The following is a 21945-nucleotide window of genomic DNA, read 5'->3' as shown; positions in this document are numbered from 1 at the left end:
CCATCATTTAAGACATAATCAGAATTTATACATACACTAATACAATTGCCGCACAGCGGATATTAATTGCACATAATGCAGTACTGTTAAACATAAAAATTCCAATATAAAACTTCAATGTCACCACATACATCATAATTTGTTTTAATTTACCACAAACTATTTGTTCCGATATTCAAATCTCTACACTAAGTGGGAAAAACTCCTATTTTAGTTTGATTTTCCGGTTTTGTATTATTTGTTGTATATATAGTATATATGGAATATTTATTCTGAAATAAAGTGATCAAATCAAATCAAATCAAATCAAATAAACTATTATAAATGAGACTAGACATGATAACATCTCCACTATTACTGTAGCTGGGTTTCTAGTAAGCTGGCATCTCTCGTTGGCGTATATGTTTCTAAACAGCATCCTCAGTCATCAAATCATCGTCAATGAACCCAGGTAAAGACGGAATGGTTCCCTGAAGTTCTTCAGATGCTATTTGATCGTTTTCAGGTTCTGTTGCAGCAATGATTATGGAATCAACTGGAGTGGTTCTCTGAAGTTCTTCAGATGCCATGTGAGGTTTTTCAGCTTCCCCAGACGATTCTACCTCTCCATCATCCACAAATTCTTCAACATCATTGTAAACCTTTCCAATACCAACAACTCTGACTTGTTTCTTTGGTAATCTTTCAGTAGGAGAAAATGCTACCTTTAGCTCATTCTGAGACACACATCCATCCATTGAGTGACTTAAATTATCACCATCTATCACATAAGACACTAAACTTATGGCATCATCATCAACATCGGTATTAGCTAGGAATTGATTTCTTGGAGAACTCATTGGTCTTTTAAATTTGTCAGTTGGAGACTTTTTTTCTCCGTCTTCGTTCTCTGTTTTAGGTGGTTGTGGCGAAACTTGATTTCTCTTTAGTTTAGTGACATTTTTCTTTTGTGTATTATCGACTGTATTCTTCATATGACCAGTTCCTTCTATTGGAACACATACAATATTGGACTGAAAAGCGGTTTCAGCATTTTGAGTCTCTTCAATAGTGCTGCCATCAAATGTTTCCAGCTGAACTTGGCTTTCGCTTTAACAAGACAAAAATAGTATTAATTATTATAGACGGACATAGTTTAATACAGAAATGTAATTATCCTATATATATCAATTCAAAATAACTAGTAGACTATGACTTATAACTTGTATTATCACATCAACTACTACTACAGTCTTTATATATGTATAACCATACTAAAAGGTTTTTCCATTAAGTTTAATACTTACTTATCCATAGGTAGTACATTAATATGATCTTCATCACTTTCAGCAAAGTCTATTTTACTAGATAAATTGTATGAACATCGTGTTAACAAAAGTAAAACTTAATTAACTATAAACCTAAAGTCTACTCTAACATTTCTGCTTATTATATTTGTATTTTAATCGCATACATAAAATCACATGGATAATATATATTTTGATAACGCTATAATATTGTTAAGAACACTACATATAAAGCAACTTACCTGTTCTTTCTCTTATACCAATAAGCAATACCTGCAAGGCTACCGAATATAATTGCACCAACAGTCAGGCTTATTAAACTTATCACCCACCTGTATGTAAATGTTGATACATTTTAATAATACATTCCGCTTACAGAATAATTAAGGATGTTGGCATTTTTAACGCAGTATGGACACTGAAGCCGTAAACGTAGAAGAAAAGCAACATACACAAATCTAATATGCTTACGCTGATTTCAAGTAGTATTACTTACGCTTATTAATTAAGGATGTTGGCAATCTTGAATACGTCGCATCAGTAGGAATATTGCGCACAATATAGGAACTTGTGTTTTTCACGCAGTACGGACACTGCAGCCATAAACGTAGACGAAAAGCAATATACACGAATATGCTTACGCTGATTTTAAGTAGTACTTACGCTTCCATATCACAATTTGGTTTTCCAGGTGGACAGGCACAGCGGAAACCACCTGGTTCATTTGTGCATATATACGGGCTAGCACACGGTTCATCAAGTTGGCACTCATCTCGATCACTTTCACAGTATTCTCCTTGCCAGCCGAATTCACATGAGCAATTGTATCCATCAAATCCATTTTTACGTTTAGGATCTTCACACTTTGTGTCATTAAACACCCCTGTTAACAATACATTACTTCTAATAAACGATACTAACAAACGTTAAAAGCTTTTAAAAATAAATTTCTCTCACATGATAGGACAACTGGTTAAGATCAATGTCGTCAAACAGTCGTAATCATTCTATAGAGTTCCCCCTGTTATATTGTTCTTCTCCGCGGTAAAAATCCTAAAGCATCGCATAATTGACATTCAAAATGGTATACAATAGATCAGAATTATAAAATACATTTTGGAGACTCAGTACCAGAATCAAACAATACAAAATTTAAGTTGGTTTTAAATCGTTTGTCAGAAAGAAGGCAGACACCAGCCAGTCTATGTGTAAGCCCATGTCAATGACATGACACACAATAGGTTCTCTTTCTCCTTTCAAATCATAGACTGCTTGGTTCCTACTACAGACGCAATGCAAGAACGTAGATGCAGCGCAAGCGAGTTGACTAATGACAAGCGACAGTTTGAATATTTCATCACAAATCCTTTACGTTGCATTACGTCCTTGTGTTGCATCTCTAGTGGAAACCAAGCTTTAGAGCTCACTTGTACAATGTTCCGGGATTTTCCACAAAAACATTTCTATGATTTACCTTGACATATTCCATGTACAGAACAGGGGTTTCGCATAACAGCAATATCTATCTCAAGTACTTTTGAATACAAGCCGTCCTTGTCAAGTGCAAACACTGACAGCGAATCAGATCCGTAGAAATCTGGATTTGGCTTATACGTAACCTCTGTCCACACCCAGGTCATCAAACTCTAATAAAATAAGAAAAATGCATTGAATAAATAATAATAAATATATATGGCAACAAAGGATGTAGTATTCAACATGTTTTATCACTAGAACTGGAAAATATGCCCAAATACAGAATGTAAAGTGGCAGGGAGATGTAAACTATGTGTCTTTAAAAAAAAATAAATAAACCATTAATACAGAATCCATTCAAATATATAACATATTTTTTACCTCTGCATGAGGGTACTGTATTTGACACAAGTCTTCATTCGCTGGTGGTACACCTCTTCCTGGTGGCTTTATATGGAATTGTCCTTGTGGTGGCGTTTGGAACATGAGGTTCAACAGGTCATCTGAATCAACATCATACGCGCCAACATAGCCAATCAAATCACTGTAAGCAATGTTAGTGTCCGTGTTTTCTTCCATCGTTACCTGTATATAAGCAGACAATGACAGATCTGAATACATTGAGTAGAATTGAGCAGTCTGAACAGGATGTTAGTGGTACTGTCTCTAATACCCTTTTCACATCTGCAAAATGTAACAACTTGTAACCAGGTTTGCATAGTGTGAAGACAATTTCTGGAAAAAAACACACCAGCAAGAGGTCTGTGTTTTTGTTCCAAGATGTTCCGAGTTCTCACTCCGCGCGTGTGTATTGCCCTGGTATTAACTGACCAATCATATTAATCAAATAGCACGCTACTCTTCTTTACTCCCGAGATTTCACGTATGTGTATGCGTGTGTGAAAACGTGTAATAAGTCAGGAGATCAAACCTGGTTACAACAGGTTGTTACAATTTATGCAGATGTGAAAAGGGTATTAGATACTTTATTATGCATAGTTCATACAACAAAAAGGTGTACACGCAACCAATGGCATAAACTAAATGGCATAAATTCAACGCATGTGAGTTGACCAATCACAAGAAATATTTTTTTATGATTCATAGCTCGATGATTGGTCAAATTAGTTGTGCTTACGTCTTTGCGTTGCTTCCTAGTGGGAACTAAGCTTTAGAAGGCACAACTCCTTTTGAAGAGACATACAACCAACCATTGATTGTGATTGGTCAGATTACTTGTTTTCTAACAATTCTTACCTGATAGAATCTTTGATTGACAGCAGGTGTGTTGGCTGTTTTCTTTGTACAGAAGTACACAATTGGTGGATCATGCTCAGATGATATGTCAATCTCAAAACTCTTGGTCGAAGATAGTGGTTCTATAAATGGACTCTCTGGAGTTTCAACAGCTGAACATTGTCAAAATAAAAAGAAAACCATATTTAAGTGAAAAAACCTACAAAGTAAAAACTTATGTAGGACAACAGACACAACAAAACAAAAATAACTCATTGAAGGACATTTTATGAACAGCATTGGAGTGGATTTAATAATTATATATTTTTAATTTGGATGAAAATTTCTTGATGCTGATCTGTTATGTATACTAGGCAATTTATTCTAGTATTTGTTGCATTGAAAGGATTACATTACTAATACAGTAGTTTATGTAAAACTATAGACAGTAAAAATGAGAAAAGTGAAAAAGCTACCACACATGACATATATAACAAAAAATTACTAATATAATTACAAAGTATAATACACACCTTTGATAAATATAACTGCTTGTCCATAACAATCCAAACAAGGTTTAAATTTGAAGAAACCGTCTGAACTTAACTCCACAATTTCACCAAGTTCTGTTACTGGATACTTAGAATCTAGTTCCAAAACAACTGGATCATCATCAGAATCTGAGACGTGTATTTGGTACTCTAGAATTCCTGAAATTAAACATAACTCATTCGTAAATTTACTTTACCCCCAGTTGAGATTGAGAAAAAGGAACGCAAACACAGTTTTGAACTTAAGAAAACAAATGCTTGCTACAATTAAATCACTGGGGACTTTTGTGGAATGGTTACAAATTGATTGGGAGATTCCTTGTGTTTTTGTGTAAAACCCATGTATGCTTGAAACGCTAGATGGCAAGTCAAACACAATGCAGCAAAATACAAATAATAACAACAACTTTATTTTCCGAATTTCCTCAGTTTCCAGTTAAGCTTGAGGACAAATATATATAAAATAAATAAATAAATAAATAAATAAATAGATACAACACTTAATTCACCAGATTAGTGTTTTCCACAAGGTTGTTTTAGCTTACTTAAAAAAACTATTCACAAATGTTAATGAAATGGAAGAAAAAGAAGCTGAATATTTCTTGACAAATAAACGCAAGTATTAACAAGTTTCTTACCCGCATCTTCGTGTATTTTTAAGACGTCTTGCATTATAATTACTGGTGGATCGTTCACAGCGTTCTTGTCGACAACAGCGACAGTGAAAAGTGTTTCTTTACTAAAATAACTTTGTGGGTTGTATGAATTGGTATCACGTCTTCTTCTGGTACCTGTTTCGGTTTTTGTAAGACTTGTTTTACAAACCTTTAGTATTCATAAATAGATAATTCAAATAAATTTTAGAAACTGTGAAAGATTCTGAAAATTACAATATTTTTTATTGATGGTTTGGAAATAAGAGGTAATCTTAATCATCTACGAAACGATAATAACTGAAATTAACTTCATATAAAATACAAGTGAAATGGAGGTTTAAAGCTCTGTCTACACTATCAAACTATATGATATGATACTTACCATAACTGAAATTTCTCCCTTTTCTTCATCAAACTGCGACAATTCATCTGGACATGTTAGACCAGCGTCCTTCCATTGACCATCATCTAAGAAAAATAATAAATACAACTCTAGATCAGACATGGAACAAACTCATCCTAACAAAATAATTAGAGTTGGTTGATGGAGCTGGCATCAAACAAATTGAAACTGCCATTAATTGAATTTAAAGAACCATCAAATGTTTAAAAATGGAAACATGATTCAGAAAGGTGGTGAATTGTCGAGTTCAAATGTTACCTTTGTTCCAATAGATGAGGCTTGGATATTGATCTGTCCAATCTGAAGTTTTGTTGAATTGGACAATAATTTGTAATGGTCCGTTCATTTCTGTCTGGCCAAGTGGCGACATGTAAAAACTTGGTTCATATACAGCTTTCACTCTGTAAAGAAATCAACATTATTAAATTGTTTATTGCGTCCTGCCAGTTTTTTATTACTTATTTAGGACCAACGTATTGGAATAATCTAGATTCAACTACCAGAAATCATTTATATACTGTAAATTCATTTAGAAAGCATATAAAAACCTTTTATTTATCTTGTATGTATAATTTATTTAATTGTATGCGTTGTATGTGTTTATTATATACGGTACTGTCCTTATTTTGTTTGAATTATTATTATTATTTTAGGGGTCATTGTGAGACAAGTTTTACTTCTAATTTTGATCCCTAAGATGGTCTTATATTAATTGTTGATTATTGTTTATTGAAATATTGTTTGTTATATATTGTGACCATCTTAAATAAATGTTTATTGAAACTTGAAACTTGAAACATGATCAGAATGTTAGTGTACTGTAAGTTTCATTAAGCGTGGTTCCAACTAGGATGCAATGCAAGGACGTAGCTGCAACGAAAGCGAAAGTTTGAATGTTCCATCACTTGTAATTGGTCAAATCACTTATGTTGCGTCACCTCCTTGTTTAACGTCTCTAGTGGGAACCAAGAATTAATTGGGCTAAGTTAAGAGTCTATCCTCTAGTCCTAGCTACTTCCACCTACCCTAGCCTTTGAGGAGAGTAGGCCTACAGTAGAGGTAGGCATGATATATTTTGTGCATGTTTTACCTGCTTCTGAGATGGCGTTCAACTCTGTCCATCGTGTAAAATGGGTTTACGATATACGGCACATATTCTGCAGTTGCCTCGGATGTATACTCTTTGTTAATGTCATCATTTGATAAAATTCCAAAGGACATAGAGTAACCAGGGTTAACACCTTTAAAACAATAAAAGAAAACATATTTTCTAACCTATTATAAAATTGATTTGAAAACAAAGGCCAAAGGGAGATAAAACAATAAATTCGTATTTAATTATTACTAAACAACTGTATGTGTCTTCCCGAGTGTTTACTGTACCGTTTTAGACCCTCCAACACATTGTAACAATAAACATTGATATTTAATAATACTAGAAAATTGCATAGTATTGTTATATTTGAAATGTTGGGTGATACAAGTGATATTAGCAACCAGAAGGAGGAATACTTTATTAAAACTGTCCCATATCTATTGTACTGTAGGTGAGACATTTGTCTAATTATTATTAGATCCTCAGATTTGCCAACCAAATAAATGACATTACCACTAGCTTTGCATTGTTTTGTAGTTGAAAAAAGAAGAGACTTTACCTCCAATTGATGATATATCTATGCTGAATGAATCCACTGGTGGGTCAGAGTTCAGGTCAGAGTTCATTGTAGAGACGTCTTTCCCCCAAGAAAATGATATTCCGTTTCCATCATCAGAGGATATGATTATATCATCGGGCTCTAAAATAAAATTTGTTTAATTTACAAGTATTGTACAAAATGTAACTAGAAATGACAAAATCGAATGCTACTTTTTTTCACCCAGTCAGTTACTGTAGCCGTTGTTTTTGAGCCATTTTTTTCTTCTTTCTTTCTTTAATTATTTATTCAATTTTCTGCCATATACAATACAAAGAAATCAAAACAAATATAAAAGGCAAGTCAAAAAAAAAAAAAAAGTGCTAAACACCTGTGCTAGTTGGTCAACCCAGAACATAGCACAGAAATAAACTAAAAACAAATTACGTTCTACAATTAAAGCATCAAAAACACAAATCTGGTCTAGTTGTTACTGTAATAAAGTATTGCACAAATTACCTAATATATTTGTTGTATTTACTGTCTTGTTTACACACGTATGAGCTTCATTGCAAATTGAAAGAGTTGTAAACACGCATCTGGAAGTGAATTAAAAGTTTTGCACTTACGTCTTAAGAATCATAAGTATGGCGAATTAACCAATGAAATGTAATTATGTAAATGTTTCCAAAATTGATACAAGCTTGTTTATTTCAAATCTATAATTAAACATTCCAAGAAAAACAATTTTGTCAAAGCAAAATAGATTCATAACGGCCCAATTAATTAGTTCTCATTGGGCTAATTTGTGTCATGTGTTCGCAAATTGACCATCTCATCCACACTTGATTTTGTTCTTAATAATGACCATCAGTGACCTCAAGGTCCAAATTGTAACACTTTTGCAATAAACAAACATACAGTCAACTCTCTTAATATCGAACGCTCTGAAAACCAGAAACTCTCACAATCCAGACTTTTATTATATTACTATCAAAACACATTCTGAATAGCAGACTTTCCAGAAAACCAGACATATTAGGCCAGTTGACTTGGGAGAGTTGACTGTACTACTTTACTAACTTTCCCGGTTCCAGCAATAACTTGTTATTTCCAGGCATTGTTCCATTCTCGTCTGGTGTTCTAAAATCACTGACATTACTATATTCCACATCATTGATATACACTTTGCCATCGTAAATCTCTACTGTACCGCCACCATCGTTAGATACGGTAATGCAAGGGATTATGTCATCAGCCTTGTCAGGGGAGCTGCCAACGCAGTAGCCTTTAGGAGACAGAGAAGAAACCAAATTTCATGTTGGCCTATGTTTGTGGTCATTACAATAAAGAATAATTTTTTCGTGAGAACTATATATTTCCACAGTTTAATTTTTCAGGTCGTTTCTTTGGAAAATTGTAGGGGTGCACTCCGCAACACATTTAGGGGTGCACCCAGTGCTGTAGACAGAGCTTTTGATGAGTAATCGCATTTCCACACCTCAAAGGACAAGGTCTGATCTTTTTATTTTATAGACAATGATCTATTGAAGATAGAAATATACTATCACTTGGTGCTACAATAAACGTAGGGTGTACATACGGTATTCAGCTACCGACGGATCTTGTGCGGTTGTCCAACTTAAACCTAGTCTTGACTGTTCAAAGCTGACGTATTTATCGTCATTTAAATCATCTACAGTTTGAACATAAAATACAGTTTCTTCAACATCTTCAACAGTTGGATAGTCAAATACAACCAGAACACCTATTGGACACAAGACACAAATTGTAGTTAACATTTTACAAAACATTTAATATAACGGTTAGTTCTTTGAAAATGTTTTCATCCCGTTTTTATGTTAACTACATCTATATATAATTCTATACTTTAAACCATGAATATGTACATGTTCGGAGTTCTAGAAACCAGCAAAGCTACAGTACTCCTAGCAACCACTAACATCTATGTCATTGCCAGATGAAGACTTGTTGGAAAAACAAGTTGAAACGTTGCACACGTACGTATTCATGGTTTAACGTAAAGAATTACATACGGATAAGGATTAGTTGTTGAAGCAGTATTTATATTAAAAAGGGGACACTTGGGATCAAACAAATCTCCTCTTAATAGGTTAAGCATAAGGCAATATAACAACACGACACCGAGCTCCTCTTGCCAAGATAGGAACTTGTAACAGTCCTTTGATTTTATGTCTGGCTGTGACAAATATCAAAAGTACTGTACTATGTACATATTCGCCATGGGTGGAGTGGAGAGTGGAACTGATCATGTCGCAGCCACAGACAAACCCTTTGATATCCAGAGCACAGCATGCTTTTGTTAGATTGCCTTGGTTGGCCAAAGTGGTCAGAAATGTTGTCCCTCATTTGTAAAGTTTCCCCTTAATATGAATTTCCCTTATAGTGGGTGTCCCTTATGAGTGTCCCTTAATAGGGGTGTCCCAACGGCTTGTTCTAGCAAACTAACTATTGTGCACAGTGTAACATTGTCATTTTACTTGTTTTACCTTCAAATTCTTCCAGTTTCATAAGGCCACCACCATTGACAGCCTTTACAGTCACATAGTAGTACACACGATTCTCTAAAACGCCCTCTAGGTTGTCATTCCTTCCTTCTTTTACATTACCAAGGTAAACAAAAGGTTGCACATCTGTGTCACCTGGACTAGTACCAATAGCCCAATAGTACCCCTTTAAAATGAGACATAAATGAAAACATAAAAGAGTATTGGAAGAGATACAAACTGTACAATAAACGTAAACTGGTACTGGTGTAGAGACATCTGGTAGCCACTGACATCAAGTTGGCATTTGAGTTTGTAAAATAAAAGCAAATAATCAAACATCTCATTTTTGTAAAACATTTAATGAAATACTTCTTCTTCTTTATTGTATCAAACAAAACAATTTCAATACAAAAGGTAGGCAAGGTATAGCCGAAGCTAATCAAGCTTGGTACCTTTTATCTTAACTAACTTAAGCTACGAAATTAACAAATAAGTAACAGAACTTAAAAGAAAATAAAATAAATAAACCCAGTTCAGAGTATCTTTTGTTTCATTTATCACAGCAAAAAATAAATGACATCATACCACTACTAGACTCTCTTGATCAAGAAATTCCCATGATGCTTTGATCGTGGAGTTTGAAGACTGAGCAGCGATTGGTTGATTCTCATCAAGACTGATGTCATAGTAACTCATGTAATCAAACTCTGGTGGCGATGTGTCAACGGAGATTCCATCAGATGAAGAATTTGTTGTTACTCCATTTGCTAATATTTCCTCAACTAGGAAATAAAATATTGTGTTATATTGATACAAAATACTAGAAAATAATATAACAATGCTGTCGGTATCTCGATGGAGATACAAATAAAATAAGCAACAAGCTAAAACAAAATAAAGTAAAACAGCCAGAAAGATGTACAACACACTTGTTCTTTTTGAACGTCATGTAACAACCATCTGTGTTTTGTTTCGATTAGTTTGAAACCATTTTACATACCTCTTAGGTAATAAGTTGCCGGGAGGTACTCATCTGTCCCGTTTGTATCACTATACCATCTCATCTCATCAAGTTTCAAATTGTCAATAGAGAATTGTACAAGTTGTGTGTCACTGGCTTTGCACAAGGGATCACAGAAGTATCTGTCACATTCACTGTAGCAGGGGTAGCACGGGAGGAAGACCTACAAAAACGTTGACACATTTAACTCTAAAATCAACCAATTTTCTTGTTTTTTTTGTTGGCGGGCCTGCAAGCCATATCCTGGATCCACCCCTAATCATTAATATACAAGGGCCCTGTTATTTGAAATACCAATGTAACAACTATTTTTAACCTCGATATCCTTTTGAACATCAGTGGTGTCCTTCTCTGTTCCGATTCCAGCAAGGAATTTGACTGCTGGGGCAAGTCCACCGATAAAAGAGCTTCCATATCGACAGAGATCTTCACTAGGAGGAGGTAGTCTTAAAGAGAAAAAAATGTTAAGCCCACAAATTCTGTCTTCAATAGATCACTGGCTATAAAAATGAAAAATCAGCGCATTATGACGGCATTGTTTATGAAATGCGCTATATAAATAAATTAACATATATAGCCACAAAGATCTTCACTAGGAGGAAGTAGTCTTCAATTAAAGAAAAACAAATGTTTAAGCCGAGGCAAGATCAGGCAGCTAATGTCATAGACAGAAGAAACAGTCCTGTAGTTGGCAACACTGACATGACAGGACCCTTAGGTAAGAAGAATTTTGTTGAAAAGTCCACAGCACATTGAGACGACATTGTTTGTGAAATGCGCTCTATAAATACATTAACATATATAGCTACAAAGATCTTCACTAGGAGGAGGTAGTCTTAAATGAAAACAAATAGCAATTGCAGTCTTGTGAAAAAAATGATTTGAAAAAAGTTTATCATCGATTGAACTTTGACACTTGTACTGTCACTACCTACCAGGAATACTCTTACAAATGCTTACCTAATATTGGCAAAATAAGCTGAGGTTTTAGGAATGCTGAATGGGTCTGTGAATTTCGGCACGTTGTTGTCATCGTTCCACAGTTGTAAAGTAAGTTTTGTATTGTTGGACAGACGAGGTGCGCCAGAAAGATCTCCTAAAAGATTGCCATCCACACTCAGTTGTATTGTGTATCCGATCTATTGAAATAGAATCATTATTATTTGTATACTTAAGTCCTCCCTAAATTAAAACAAAATATCACTCTTTTATACTGTTGATGAAATAAGCAAAAGCATAAAGGATTTAATTGAGCCTTGAAGTCTAGTGAACCAAACACTGTTTGTATATTATATGAGATCTATGCGACATCCAGTGTCAACTGGTACCATGATTCTCTGTCTACAAAGTGCCATTTATAGTTTAACTGTTCCATTTTTACTCAAGAGGTGTTTATTAAAGGAATATTCGCATGATGTGACTACAGAAATCGTTTCTCCCACCTTTGCTGGATCAGGATCGTATTCTTCTTTAAAAGTAAACTCATAATGATGCCAATCACTCGATGGGTCAAAGGTTAAATCAAATATGCTGTATAAGTAGTCAACCTCATCCTGGTGGAATCGGCACCATAACGTTGCGGATGGTATTTCTTTATCTGAATAATGAACAATAATCAACTTTTACAGAAAATACTGAATTAAATATTAGTTATGCTGTTTTAAACGTTATAAATTCAACATAAATTCAAGAAATACAGAAAGTTACCTGCGTACAACTGTAAGCCACAGGCTTGCTGGACAGCTGTCTGTTTCTTAGACTCCTCACCAAATTCAACGTCTTCTCCATCTTCAATTATCTCCCATGGAACCGTGGTGGTTGGTGGCAGTGTTGTAGTTATTCGCTGAGTTGTAGTAGCTCCGACCGCGGAGCAATCACAATCGCATCCGGTCTTAAATATAACAAATAATTTGAACAATATATAAAAGAAACTGTTCAATATAGAATTATATAGAATATATATTAGAATTAACAATAACTTCACTTTACAACACTAATAGTATTAGTACTAGTGTGACTTATATCAAGCCACTATCACATTGAAGCTGTACAATTAAATACGAAGATTACATTGGTAGAAACACCAACAATTTCCCAAAGAATCAGCTCCTTCAAAAATTGAACTAATATTAGCTAATGATTTGTCATGCAGTTGCTTTTTTGTTGTTTTTGTTTAGGGGTTGGTATTTGACAAGTTCTTTTACTTCTTTTTCTGATCCCTGAAACAGTGCTTATTTAATGTTACCATTTTTAAATAACTTAAAAGTTATTGTAATTAATGTATGCTGTTTTTATTTCATGAACTGTTTCTAAATAAATGTTGTTGATATTCATTAGTAAAAATGAACTAAATAGAATAGTAAGATGGTCAAGAGAAAGACCACAATCCACATGGATCACAAAGTTAAAAAATATATATAACAGATAAGACAAAACTTCCTTGCCTATGACAGAGGGAAATGGGAAAAAATACAAGACAAGATGAGATGTAACTGATGAGTGTTGGATGTACTTACACCATTGTTTTCCTCATAACAACATAAACAAGGTTCTAGTTCTTCAGTAGGAACCATTAAGTCACCAACAAAACCATCAGGTCCATCCCAGAACACCACACTCGTTATTACTGGTATGTCTTGGGTAGCAGCTTTCAAGTCCATCTAATAATGATAATAACATTTATTCATCAAGTTAAAAGGCTTACTCGCCTCATGGTTCTTGTGGTAGAACGAGTCTTCTTGGATAAGGACTATAAACCGTAGGTCCAGTGTACACATCTAGCTCATGTGCACTTTAAAGAACCTAGTAGTACATCTTTTGAGATGAGTAGGGCGGTGTACTAGTACATCACAGCCACCGATCATAACTGGGCCCTCTGTGAGACTAGGCTTTGACTAAAGAGGCCGTCCAGTACAAATAAAATATTTTAATATTTAAAAAAAAACTACATAGTATTATGGATGAGCCGAAACAGAATAACTGCTCTTGCTTTATCATTTACACCAATAAAATACAAAAAAAAAAGTATAACAATTATTTTAAAAACAGGTTTTTAACCACACTAAAATAATAATAATACAAAATGGAATAAACTTGCTGTACAATGAAAATGTATTGGTATTGTCCTAACCTTAAATGTTCCACCTTCACCAATTTCAACACGTCTTGATACTGCACCTGCTAACACATACGGTTCTTGAATGTCGGGCTCCATGGTGAGAACAATGTTGTTTGGGTCAGTCACCGTTATCTACATTAAAATATTTCAAATAAATTTCATTATAAAAAAATACAAAATACAATAGAGCATGCAAGTTATGAGATAATAGAGAGAGAGTCTTCGATTTGCGAAGACCGAGAACCGATTGATGAGTTGTTGGTCGCCGTCTGGACCTAGAACCATCAAACCTGCGCCAAGGTAGAGTGCGAGGACACACATCCTAATATTATCGCATGCGCACAATGTATTAACATGACATAGTTTGGTCATCATTCTATGTAAATTGAAAGCTTTTTTCTCCATGGTAATTTGCAGAGCACGGACCTTTTTTTGTTATAAAGGTCTAACAATAACAATAGGAAAGAAAATATATAATAGGAAAGAAAATATACAAAAAATAGAAAAAAACAACATGATATACACTATATTAAATGTAGGCCAGGGTGTAAATGGTGAAACGTAGGTGTACTACGGCAAATTTATAAAGGAATAATGTTATCATTTTTGTAATAAATTAATAATCCTAAGCTTATGAAACCTGTTCATGGTCGTAATGTATTTTCCAATCTTTTCCATCCATATTCCAAATACCCTTGCTATTCACACTTTGCCAAGATTCATCATCAAACGTTGCATGTTGGTCAGGACATGGTTCGATGTTTGGATTCGGTAGGAAAATAAACGAGCCTAGAGATTGAAATAAAAATTTGGATTGAAGTAAAATGAAAAACTGAAAGGCTGGAGAATAAAAAAAATAAATATTTTTAAAAAGTGAAAATATAATTCTTCTTTATATAAGGCCAATTTACACAGACAAGCAGTAACAGTAAGCGAAAAACCGCGTAGCTTGTCTCATGCAGGATCTGTATCTATCCTGAGTGGAAACTGCCAGTCCGCTACTCGTTGTGTGTAAATGGTCTTAAGGAATAACATAGATTCTATATTTTTTCTGTGTAAATTAGCCTTTACAGTTATAAAGCTTTTAGAAAAGATTAAAGATTGTTCAAAACTTACCCGACATGTGATCAACGTAACTAATGTGTGGCATATCCTTCCTGAAATCTAGTCCATCAACCACTAAACCTGCCGTCGGCGTTGAGTCGTCAAAGAATATTGGAGACGATGTCGCGGTGATATATGAGCTTGCTTTGTTTGTTGCAGTTAGTTTGACAAAATATGGCGTTAATGACTAAAAAAAAAACCACTTGTGTAATAGACAAAATGAGTTAAATGTTAACATTAGAATGATACCATTTCTACTGCATAACTAACTAGAAAGAAAACAAAAAAAAAGTATTAAAACAAAGCAGAAAAAGAATAACAATTAAAGAAAATAAAAACGATAAAAGCATAAGGAAACAGAGAAAGAGGAAGCAAAAGAAAAAAGACAAAAAAAAAGTAAAAGACAAAAACAGAGATTGAAAAAGTAAAGTAAAAATTAGAAGTTTACACCTGGGTATATACGAAATGTGGCACATCAAAACAAAATTAAAATTAATATTTAAAATATAAAGATATAAATAAAAAGAACATAAGCAATAAGCAAATTCTATTTATCCTTGGTATTTTTAGTTAAAACTGTGGGAGTAGTTATATAAAAAGGATCTACTGTTTTTCATTTCTGTTATCATACCTTAAGACTTAGTCCATAGAAGCTATAAGTTGAAATGTGCGCTTCTAGTTTGACCTTTTCTACGACTGTTGTTAGTACTTCATCGTCACCAGCTTTACACGATGGCGCCACCAGTAGTTCAATCTCGTAATAACCAATCTGGCTTTCCGGATCATTGAACTCGCTCCAGTGAATAGTTAACGATGTCGAGTCAGCAGTAAACCAAGCAGGCTAGACAAACCAAAGTATCACATAATAAAGCCAGTGGTGTAATGCTATGAGCACTCACTGGGTGTCCCAAAGCTTAAGGGGCACCAGAGCATGAACATCCCAAATTAACTTCTTAGCTGAACTAGAGGAACTTTTCCCCTCCATTACGACACTGCATAAACCAGTAGTATTGTATCTACCTTTTCTATAGACTGTCCAACAGAATACACAACAGTGGTGTTGGGTCAAATATCTACATGTATAGACTCTACATTTACTTCCAAATATGGAAAATGGAATAGTCCAGATGCCATAGTGGTTCATATACGTCTCTCATACATGACAATGTCATCATATTCCAAGACGCACATGATCACAGAAAGAGAGAAGAGGGACTGAATGCTATACAGGTACATTCTATAAAGGTAGAAATCTCACGAAATAGACTTAAGAATCTAAGAATGATTATATGAGATACTTACAAAATCTACAGGAACATGAGGGTTGTTTTCAAGCCAAATTCGTCCTTCAATTGGTTTTGTCATATCAACTTTAAACGATCGGCTTGTTTTGTTGCATTGTCCCGCTTCGTCGTTTCCTTAGAAGAAAAGAAATTTAAAGCATACACTGATTACAGATTATGATAATAATAATAATATCGAACATTTATAAAGCACTCTTTACCAGAGTCTGAGAGCACAACATGAAAAGAATAACTATTGAAATAGGTGAGTTTTCAGGAGAGATTTGAATTGAAAAGGGGATGGAGTGTAACGGATAGAACAAGGAAGTTGCTTCAAGATCTCTTTTGATTTCATTGCAAAAGAGTAATCCTTTCTATATCATTATATCATTTCTGTATACTATTTTCATAGTTTAGTTGAGGTTCACTTAATTGTTAAATAAATAAATAATAAAAAGATTTGTTAAACACACATATATCCAGTGGAAATGAAATACGAAATTGGAACCAAGCTCAAAGAAACTTACCAAATACAACAATATAATAGTTGTGATTGTGCTGCAGACTCAGGTATGTTTCCTCTGCATATGTATCCTTGCCTGTATTAGTGACAGTGGCAACATCAAACAATGACTCTACCTCTTTACATGGCTCAGATACACATTCACTTTTTGCCATCTGTGATGAAAAAATAACAGATAAACTGTGGTAATAACAGTAGTTTCGAAATCAATATATTTGGTAACTTTCATTGCAAGTTCATTGCAAAATGTTGTTGTGTATCACATGGTTTTATAGTAATATTTGCAATCTATTCAGGGCTGTAACAGACAGCATCTATCTCTTTTTTCGCTTTCTTTCGTAAGGATCAAGTCAGTTGAGGAAATAACTGGAATTTAAACCACTTGATTTGTACAAACCTTGTTAACTTGACACTTCATAAACAATTTAACTTGACACTTCGTAAACAATTTAACTTCACACTTCGTAAACAATTTAACTTGACACTTCGTAAACAATTTAACTTGACACTTCGTAAACAATTTAACTTGACACTTCGTAAACAATTTAACTTCACACTTCGTAAACAATTTAACTTGACACTTCGTAAACAATTTAACTTGACACTTCGTAAACAATTTAACTTCACACTTCATAAACAATTTAACTTCATCAATTTCTTGACTTAACACTTCATAAAAAATTTAACTTCACACCTCATAAACAATTTAACTTCAAAAATCATAAACAATTTAACTTCAAAAATCATAAACAATTGAACTTCAACTTACACAAATCAACTTCACACTTCGTAAAAAATTTAACTTCAACTTACACAAATCAACATTACACTTCGTAAACAATTTAACTTCACACTTCGTAAACAATTTAACTTCACACTTCGTAAACAATTTAACTTCACACTTCGTAAACAATTTAACTTCACACTTCGTAAACAATTTAACTTCACACTTCGTAAACAATTTAACTTCATAAACAATTGGGACAGAACGCTTAAAATAATAAATATACTTAGTTAAGTTAATTTCTAGTGTTATAATGTGTTTACAAACCTGTTGTAAGATGTCACATTCAATATTACTAGCCTCTGAGTTACTTGAGATGCCGTAAATGTAGAAGAACATTGGTTGGTCTGATATGAAGTTAGACCAAGAAAATGATGTCCCTGTGTCTTGGTTGATGAACAGCTTTGTTTCGATTTCTCCACCTTTACAGAAATGAAAGCGTTACATACAATATATAGGGTGTGAGAAGAAACATGTATAATAATGTATAGTATAGTATAGCGTTTTCGCAATGCTCTACGAGTCTATACGTAGCCATGAGAAAACGAAGCATTTATGATCAATTGGATTTGCTGGCACCGGACCGGAACCATGTCGGAACAGGTGTGAAAGACCCTTCAGCCTTGAAGTAGCAGTTTGTTGTAAGCCCTGGGTACTGCCTGTGCAGACACTCTTTGTATTAAATTACTTCAATTTTAAAACAGAAATTAACTCATGAGAAGCCTCAAGAGTAAATGTGCTACTTCTGCGTATACTAGGAATGTAAGGATAACATGGCAGCAAAATAAAAAGACTAAAAAATATGTCATACAAGAGAGCCAAAGAGCTGACACCATAATTGAACTAACAACAGGATGCCGAGCTCCGGAGATCAAAAGGTCTATCTGTGGCTGCAACACGATCAGTTCAATGACAATTAACAGACAACAGTACTGTTGATATATTTGTCACAGATTAAAAGACTGTTACGAATTCTTGTATTGGCAAGGCATGCTCAGTGTTCTGATGATTGCTTCGGTCTCACAAAGCATACTGAAAATTCTATCTACAAAAGAATGTCTAGGTCTACTTACCTTCAACTCCTAAGCCTTTGCCAACTTGTATACCATTCGATGTTACTTCAGCATAAGCTAACTGCCCTCCGTAAGCTCGGACTGTTGCGTAATAAGTAGCCTTTTCATCTAAGAGTAAGTCGGCAAATTTCCACACAGTGTTCAACTCTACGTTTGTAAATGGCACGATGTTGTCACGTGTCTTAGGATACCGACGATCATTTCCAATAGCAACGCTGTAGTATTCAATCAACAACTTGTCATTGGCTGCATATGTATACCCTATGTTAATAAAACAAAAATTATTTAAAAAAAATATAAGATTTATAGTCTGTATATATATATTTTCATATTCTGTATTTATTTTGTGTTTAAGATAAAAATTACCAAGTTGCTTACAGTGCTTACTAAGAAACTAACCTGATTAGACATACAAATAAATCTCCACAAATTAAATGTGAAAACAGTCAGGTCAACCATACACACTTTTATTAATGTACTCTCTGTTCTTTTATATTTTGTTTGCAAAAAGGAATAGATTTAATTATATTTATCTGATTATTACCTCCGCCAAGGAGGTTATATTTTCACCCCTGTATGTTTGTGTGTTTGTGTGTGTGTCTGTGAACAGCCTGGAGGCCACAGTTTTTATCCGATTCTTACCAAATTTGGCCACAATGATCTATGCCCCAAAAGCTCAGACGAGTTTCGAATTTGAGGGGGAAAGGTCATAGGTCAAGGTCACAACTCCAAAATACTATTTTACTGCCTAGAGACCACAGGTTTGATCCGATTCTCACCAAACTTAGCCACAATGATCAATGACTAATCATATAATTTTGGTTAAATTTTGAAGGGTCAAGGTTAAAGATCAAGGTCCACAAAAAAAAAAAAAATAAAAAAAAAAAAAAAAAAAAAAACTCTCAGCGGGACTTGAACCAGGGACCTTAACTGTGAGAAGCTGGATACATAACCATTACAACAAACTCTCATCCACAACTTTGTAGTGTGCAGTTAGCCTATTTACACTTTAGAACTAATAAAAAAAATGTAAAAAAAAAACATTTTCGGGGGGAATTTTATGTAGGGGAATTTTACAGTAGGCGGAGGTTTGTACTCTCGGAGTACCCTCTAGTTATTATTATTATTGTTGATTTTACTCAACTCACCATCTTGAATAACAACTTTCTGTTCCTGGTCGTCAACACCAAACCCGTCCCAATTGGCTGAGAGTGTCGTAATCGACGCTTGTTCATTCAGGTCGAATCCTATAATGCTTCCATCATACACGTGTCCAGGCAGTATGGGTTGTAATCTCAGTGTCAAGCCGTCTGTTCTGAGGACCTGAGTATGACCCAACAGGTTTGTTGCACGGACAATGCTGTAAAACGTCTGTCCGTCCGCCATTACAACAGCTTCATTTACTGCCATAGTTTTTGCTGAAAATATAAATATGGGTTGTGATTAAAATATTATCACGTGTCTGGTCTAATGTGTACACACAGGTCACCACACGTAACGAGTTGCACAAGGGCATTCATGTCGGCTTTCAAACAACTGAGCGGCGCTGAAAAGATAAAGCGCGCAAATGCTTTTGTTGAAACTAGTCATGGTTATCATACCGCATGTGTGACGTGATTCAAGTTACTTATAATTGAAACTGAGATTTTGATATTTTGCGCAACTGTGTATTACTTTGAATTGTGTTCATGTCAGTCAGTTAAGTTGTTGACCTTTGACATTCTTAATTACAATCAGCTGCTATCTTCAATGTTGTTTTTAAAGTATAGTAAAACAATACAATATACAAAGAAGTGATAGAAATAACAAGGATGACTCACTTTTAACATCGATAAAATCCTGTATCACCATCCCATCAATTCGTTTAATAGCCCATTCATAGTTTACAATTGGACAAGGGTCTCCGCTAAAGTCCCATGATGCTCGGATTTCATTGGCATCGGTTTGGTAATCACTATAGTAAAGAAAAATAATTACAAATATTATCAAATATATTTTGTACATCATGAAATTATGACTTAATATTCAATTTAACTTCTTACACGTCAAATGCGGTTGAGTTTCCATCATTTACTATCGGGCTTCGGAGTGGTTGACGACCGCTAGAAATTCTGCTTATGAAGACGCCGTTTGAAAAGCCGACGGTTGACAAACCAGCTGCATTGTTTCCATTGACCATAACAAAAACCTTGGTAACAAGAAAGAAAAAAATACAACATTAGTATGCACAGCAAGAATATAAAAAGATGAGATGGATTGGAAGACCTTCAATGTAATAAGAATTACCTGACGAATTTCACTTAAGTCTAATCCAATAGCTTTGTAGTACGTCTCATCTGTAGAAATCGACTTAAATTCCATGATATCTGACTTTCCAACCTCAGATCCAATGGCAATGTCGTAACTGGGAAATAAAAATTAGAATGTATATGTTTTATACTGTATATTTAATGTTCCATATATACAAGCATCAATACTAGTTTAAATTTACCTTGTTATATAGGATTCCAATTCAGTAAACGGTTGCCATGCAACTACAACAGTTGTCAGTGAGGTCTGGCAAATAGCATCTTGAGCCTGGCAGTCTTTAAAATATATTTGCATACAGTATGATTACATTGCAAATTATTATACAGTCAAAGAATGTTTACATGAATTTGAAGTACATGATTAGCTAACACAAATAAGATTTTAAGACAACTTGTACCTGCACCATTTTCTTCATCAGCACAAATGTTCTCTGGAGAACCAGCTAGCAAATCCTGATGTTCGTTAGATCCTATGCGTGCCACGTCAGAGACTTCTATAACATGGCCTGGGATTGGTGGAGACTTATCAACCAAGATCTCATCAGAGAAGGCTGTAGTAGATAAGCCAACTTTATTGAAGGCTTGTATCGTTACAAAGAATGTCTGCTCTGGTTTAAGAGGTCCAATTCCAAATTCTGCAAAATAAAAGACATTATACATAATAGTCTAAAGATGCACTACTGTACAAACATGAGCAAACACAACATATTTATTTTATTTAACCTTATTTATAGAGTGTGACACTAAACAGCGTATGCTGACAATCAAGGGGTCCTCATGATGATAAGTGTCTGTGTGTGACAGTGGCTGTGTGTATACTCGTACACCGGGGTAACCCCTACTCGACTGGATGTACTAGGTTCTTTAAAGCGCACATGAGCCAGATGTTGGACCTATTTAATGTTGTGAACTTTGATGTTTGAAAGCTTGTGCCAATTTTATATGTAAATCTCTCGC

General features: G+C 34.5%; 1 protein-coding gene across 1 annotated transcript in view; it reads right to left on the bottom strand.

The window, feature by feature from the left end:
* Window positions 1-407: 407 nt before the first annotated feature.
* LOC144850530 (uncharacterized) overlaps window positions 408-21945 on the bottom strand; it is a 29713-nt gene continuing 8175 nt past the window's right edge. Inside the window, exons 13-50 of the mRNA XM_078707817.1 lie at window positions 21387-21623; window positions 21171-21264; window positions 20966-21083; window positions 20722-20867; window positions 20500-20633; window positions 19828-20097; window positions 18680-18940; window positions 17874-18028; window positions 16827-16977; window positions 16319-16434; window positions 15648-15857; window positions 15029-15203; window positions 14553-14701; window positions 13925-14044; window positions 13311-13454; window positions 12502-12685; window positions 12237-12391; window positions 11755-11933; window positions 11111-11240; window positions 10774-10957; window positions 10359-10555; window positions 9774-9957; window positions 8846-9010; window positions 8326-8530; window positions 7762-7841; window positions 7264-7404; window positions 6699-6849; window positions 5867-6009; window positions 5588-5673; window positions 5188-5374; window positions 4532-4708; window positions 4020-4171; window positions 3144-3347; window positions 2761-2932; window positions 1950-2169; window positions 1529-1618; window positions 1287-1343; window positions 408-1089 (exon numbers count right to left, since the gene is read on the bottom strand). Coding sequence (XP_078563943.1) covers window positions 408-1089; window positions 1287-1343; window positions 1529-1618; window positions 1950-2169; window positions 2761-2932; window positions 3144-3347; window positions 4020-4171; window positions 4532-4708; window positions 5188-5374; window positions 5588-5673; window positions 5867-6009; window positions 6699-6849; window positions 7264-7404; window positions 7762-7841; window positions 8326-8530; window positions 8846-9010; window positions 9774-9957; window positions 10359-10555; window positions 10774-10957; window positions 11111-11240; window positions 11755-11933; window positions 12237-12391; window positions 12502-12685; window positions 13311-13454; window positions 13925-14044; window positions 14553-14701; window positions 15029-15203; window positions 15648-15857; window positions 16319-16434; window positions 16827-16977; window positions 17874-18028; window positions 18680-18940; window positions 19828-20097; window positions 20500-20633; window positions 20722-20867; window positions 20966-21083; window positions 21171-21264; window positions 21387-21623 — 6605 coding nt within the window. The remainder of the gene's footprint in view (window positions 1090-1286; window positions 1344-1528; window positions 1619-1949; window positions 2170-2760; window positions 2933-3143; window positions 3348-4019; window positions 4172-4531; window positions 4709-5187; window positions 5375-5587; window positions 5674-5866; window positions 6010-6698; window positions 6850-7263; window positions 7405-7761; window positions 7842-8325; window positions 8531-8845; window positions 9011-9773; window positions 9958-10358; window positions 10556-10773; window positions 10958-11110; window positions 11241-11754; window positions 11934-12236; window positions 12392-12501; window positions 12686-13310; window positions 13455-13924; window positions 14045-14552; window positions 14702-15028; window positions 15204-15647; window positions 15858-16318; window positions 16435-16826; window positions 16978-17873; window positions 18029-18679; window positions 18941-19827; window positions 20098-20499; window positions 20634-20721; window positions 20868-20965; window positions 21084-21170; window positions 21265-21386; window positions 21624-21945) is intronic.

The sequence above is a fragment of the Antedon bifida genome, chromosome 8, assembly GCF_963402885.1.
Source record: "Antedon bifida chromosome 8, ecAntBifi1.1, whole genome shotgun sequence".
Lineage (NCBI taxonomy): Eukaryota > Metazoa > Echinodermata > Crinoidea > Comatulida > Antedonidae > Antedon > Antedon bifida.
The sequence above is the reverse complement of the archived record's forward strand: the minus strand, read 5'-3'. Positions and strand labels throughout refer to the sequence as shown.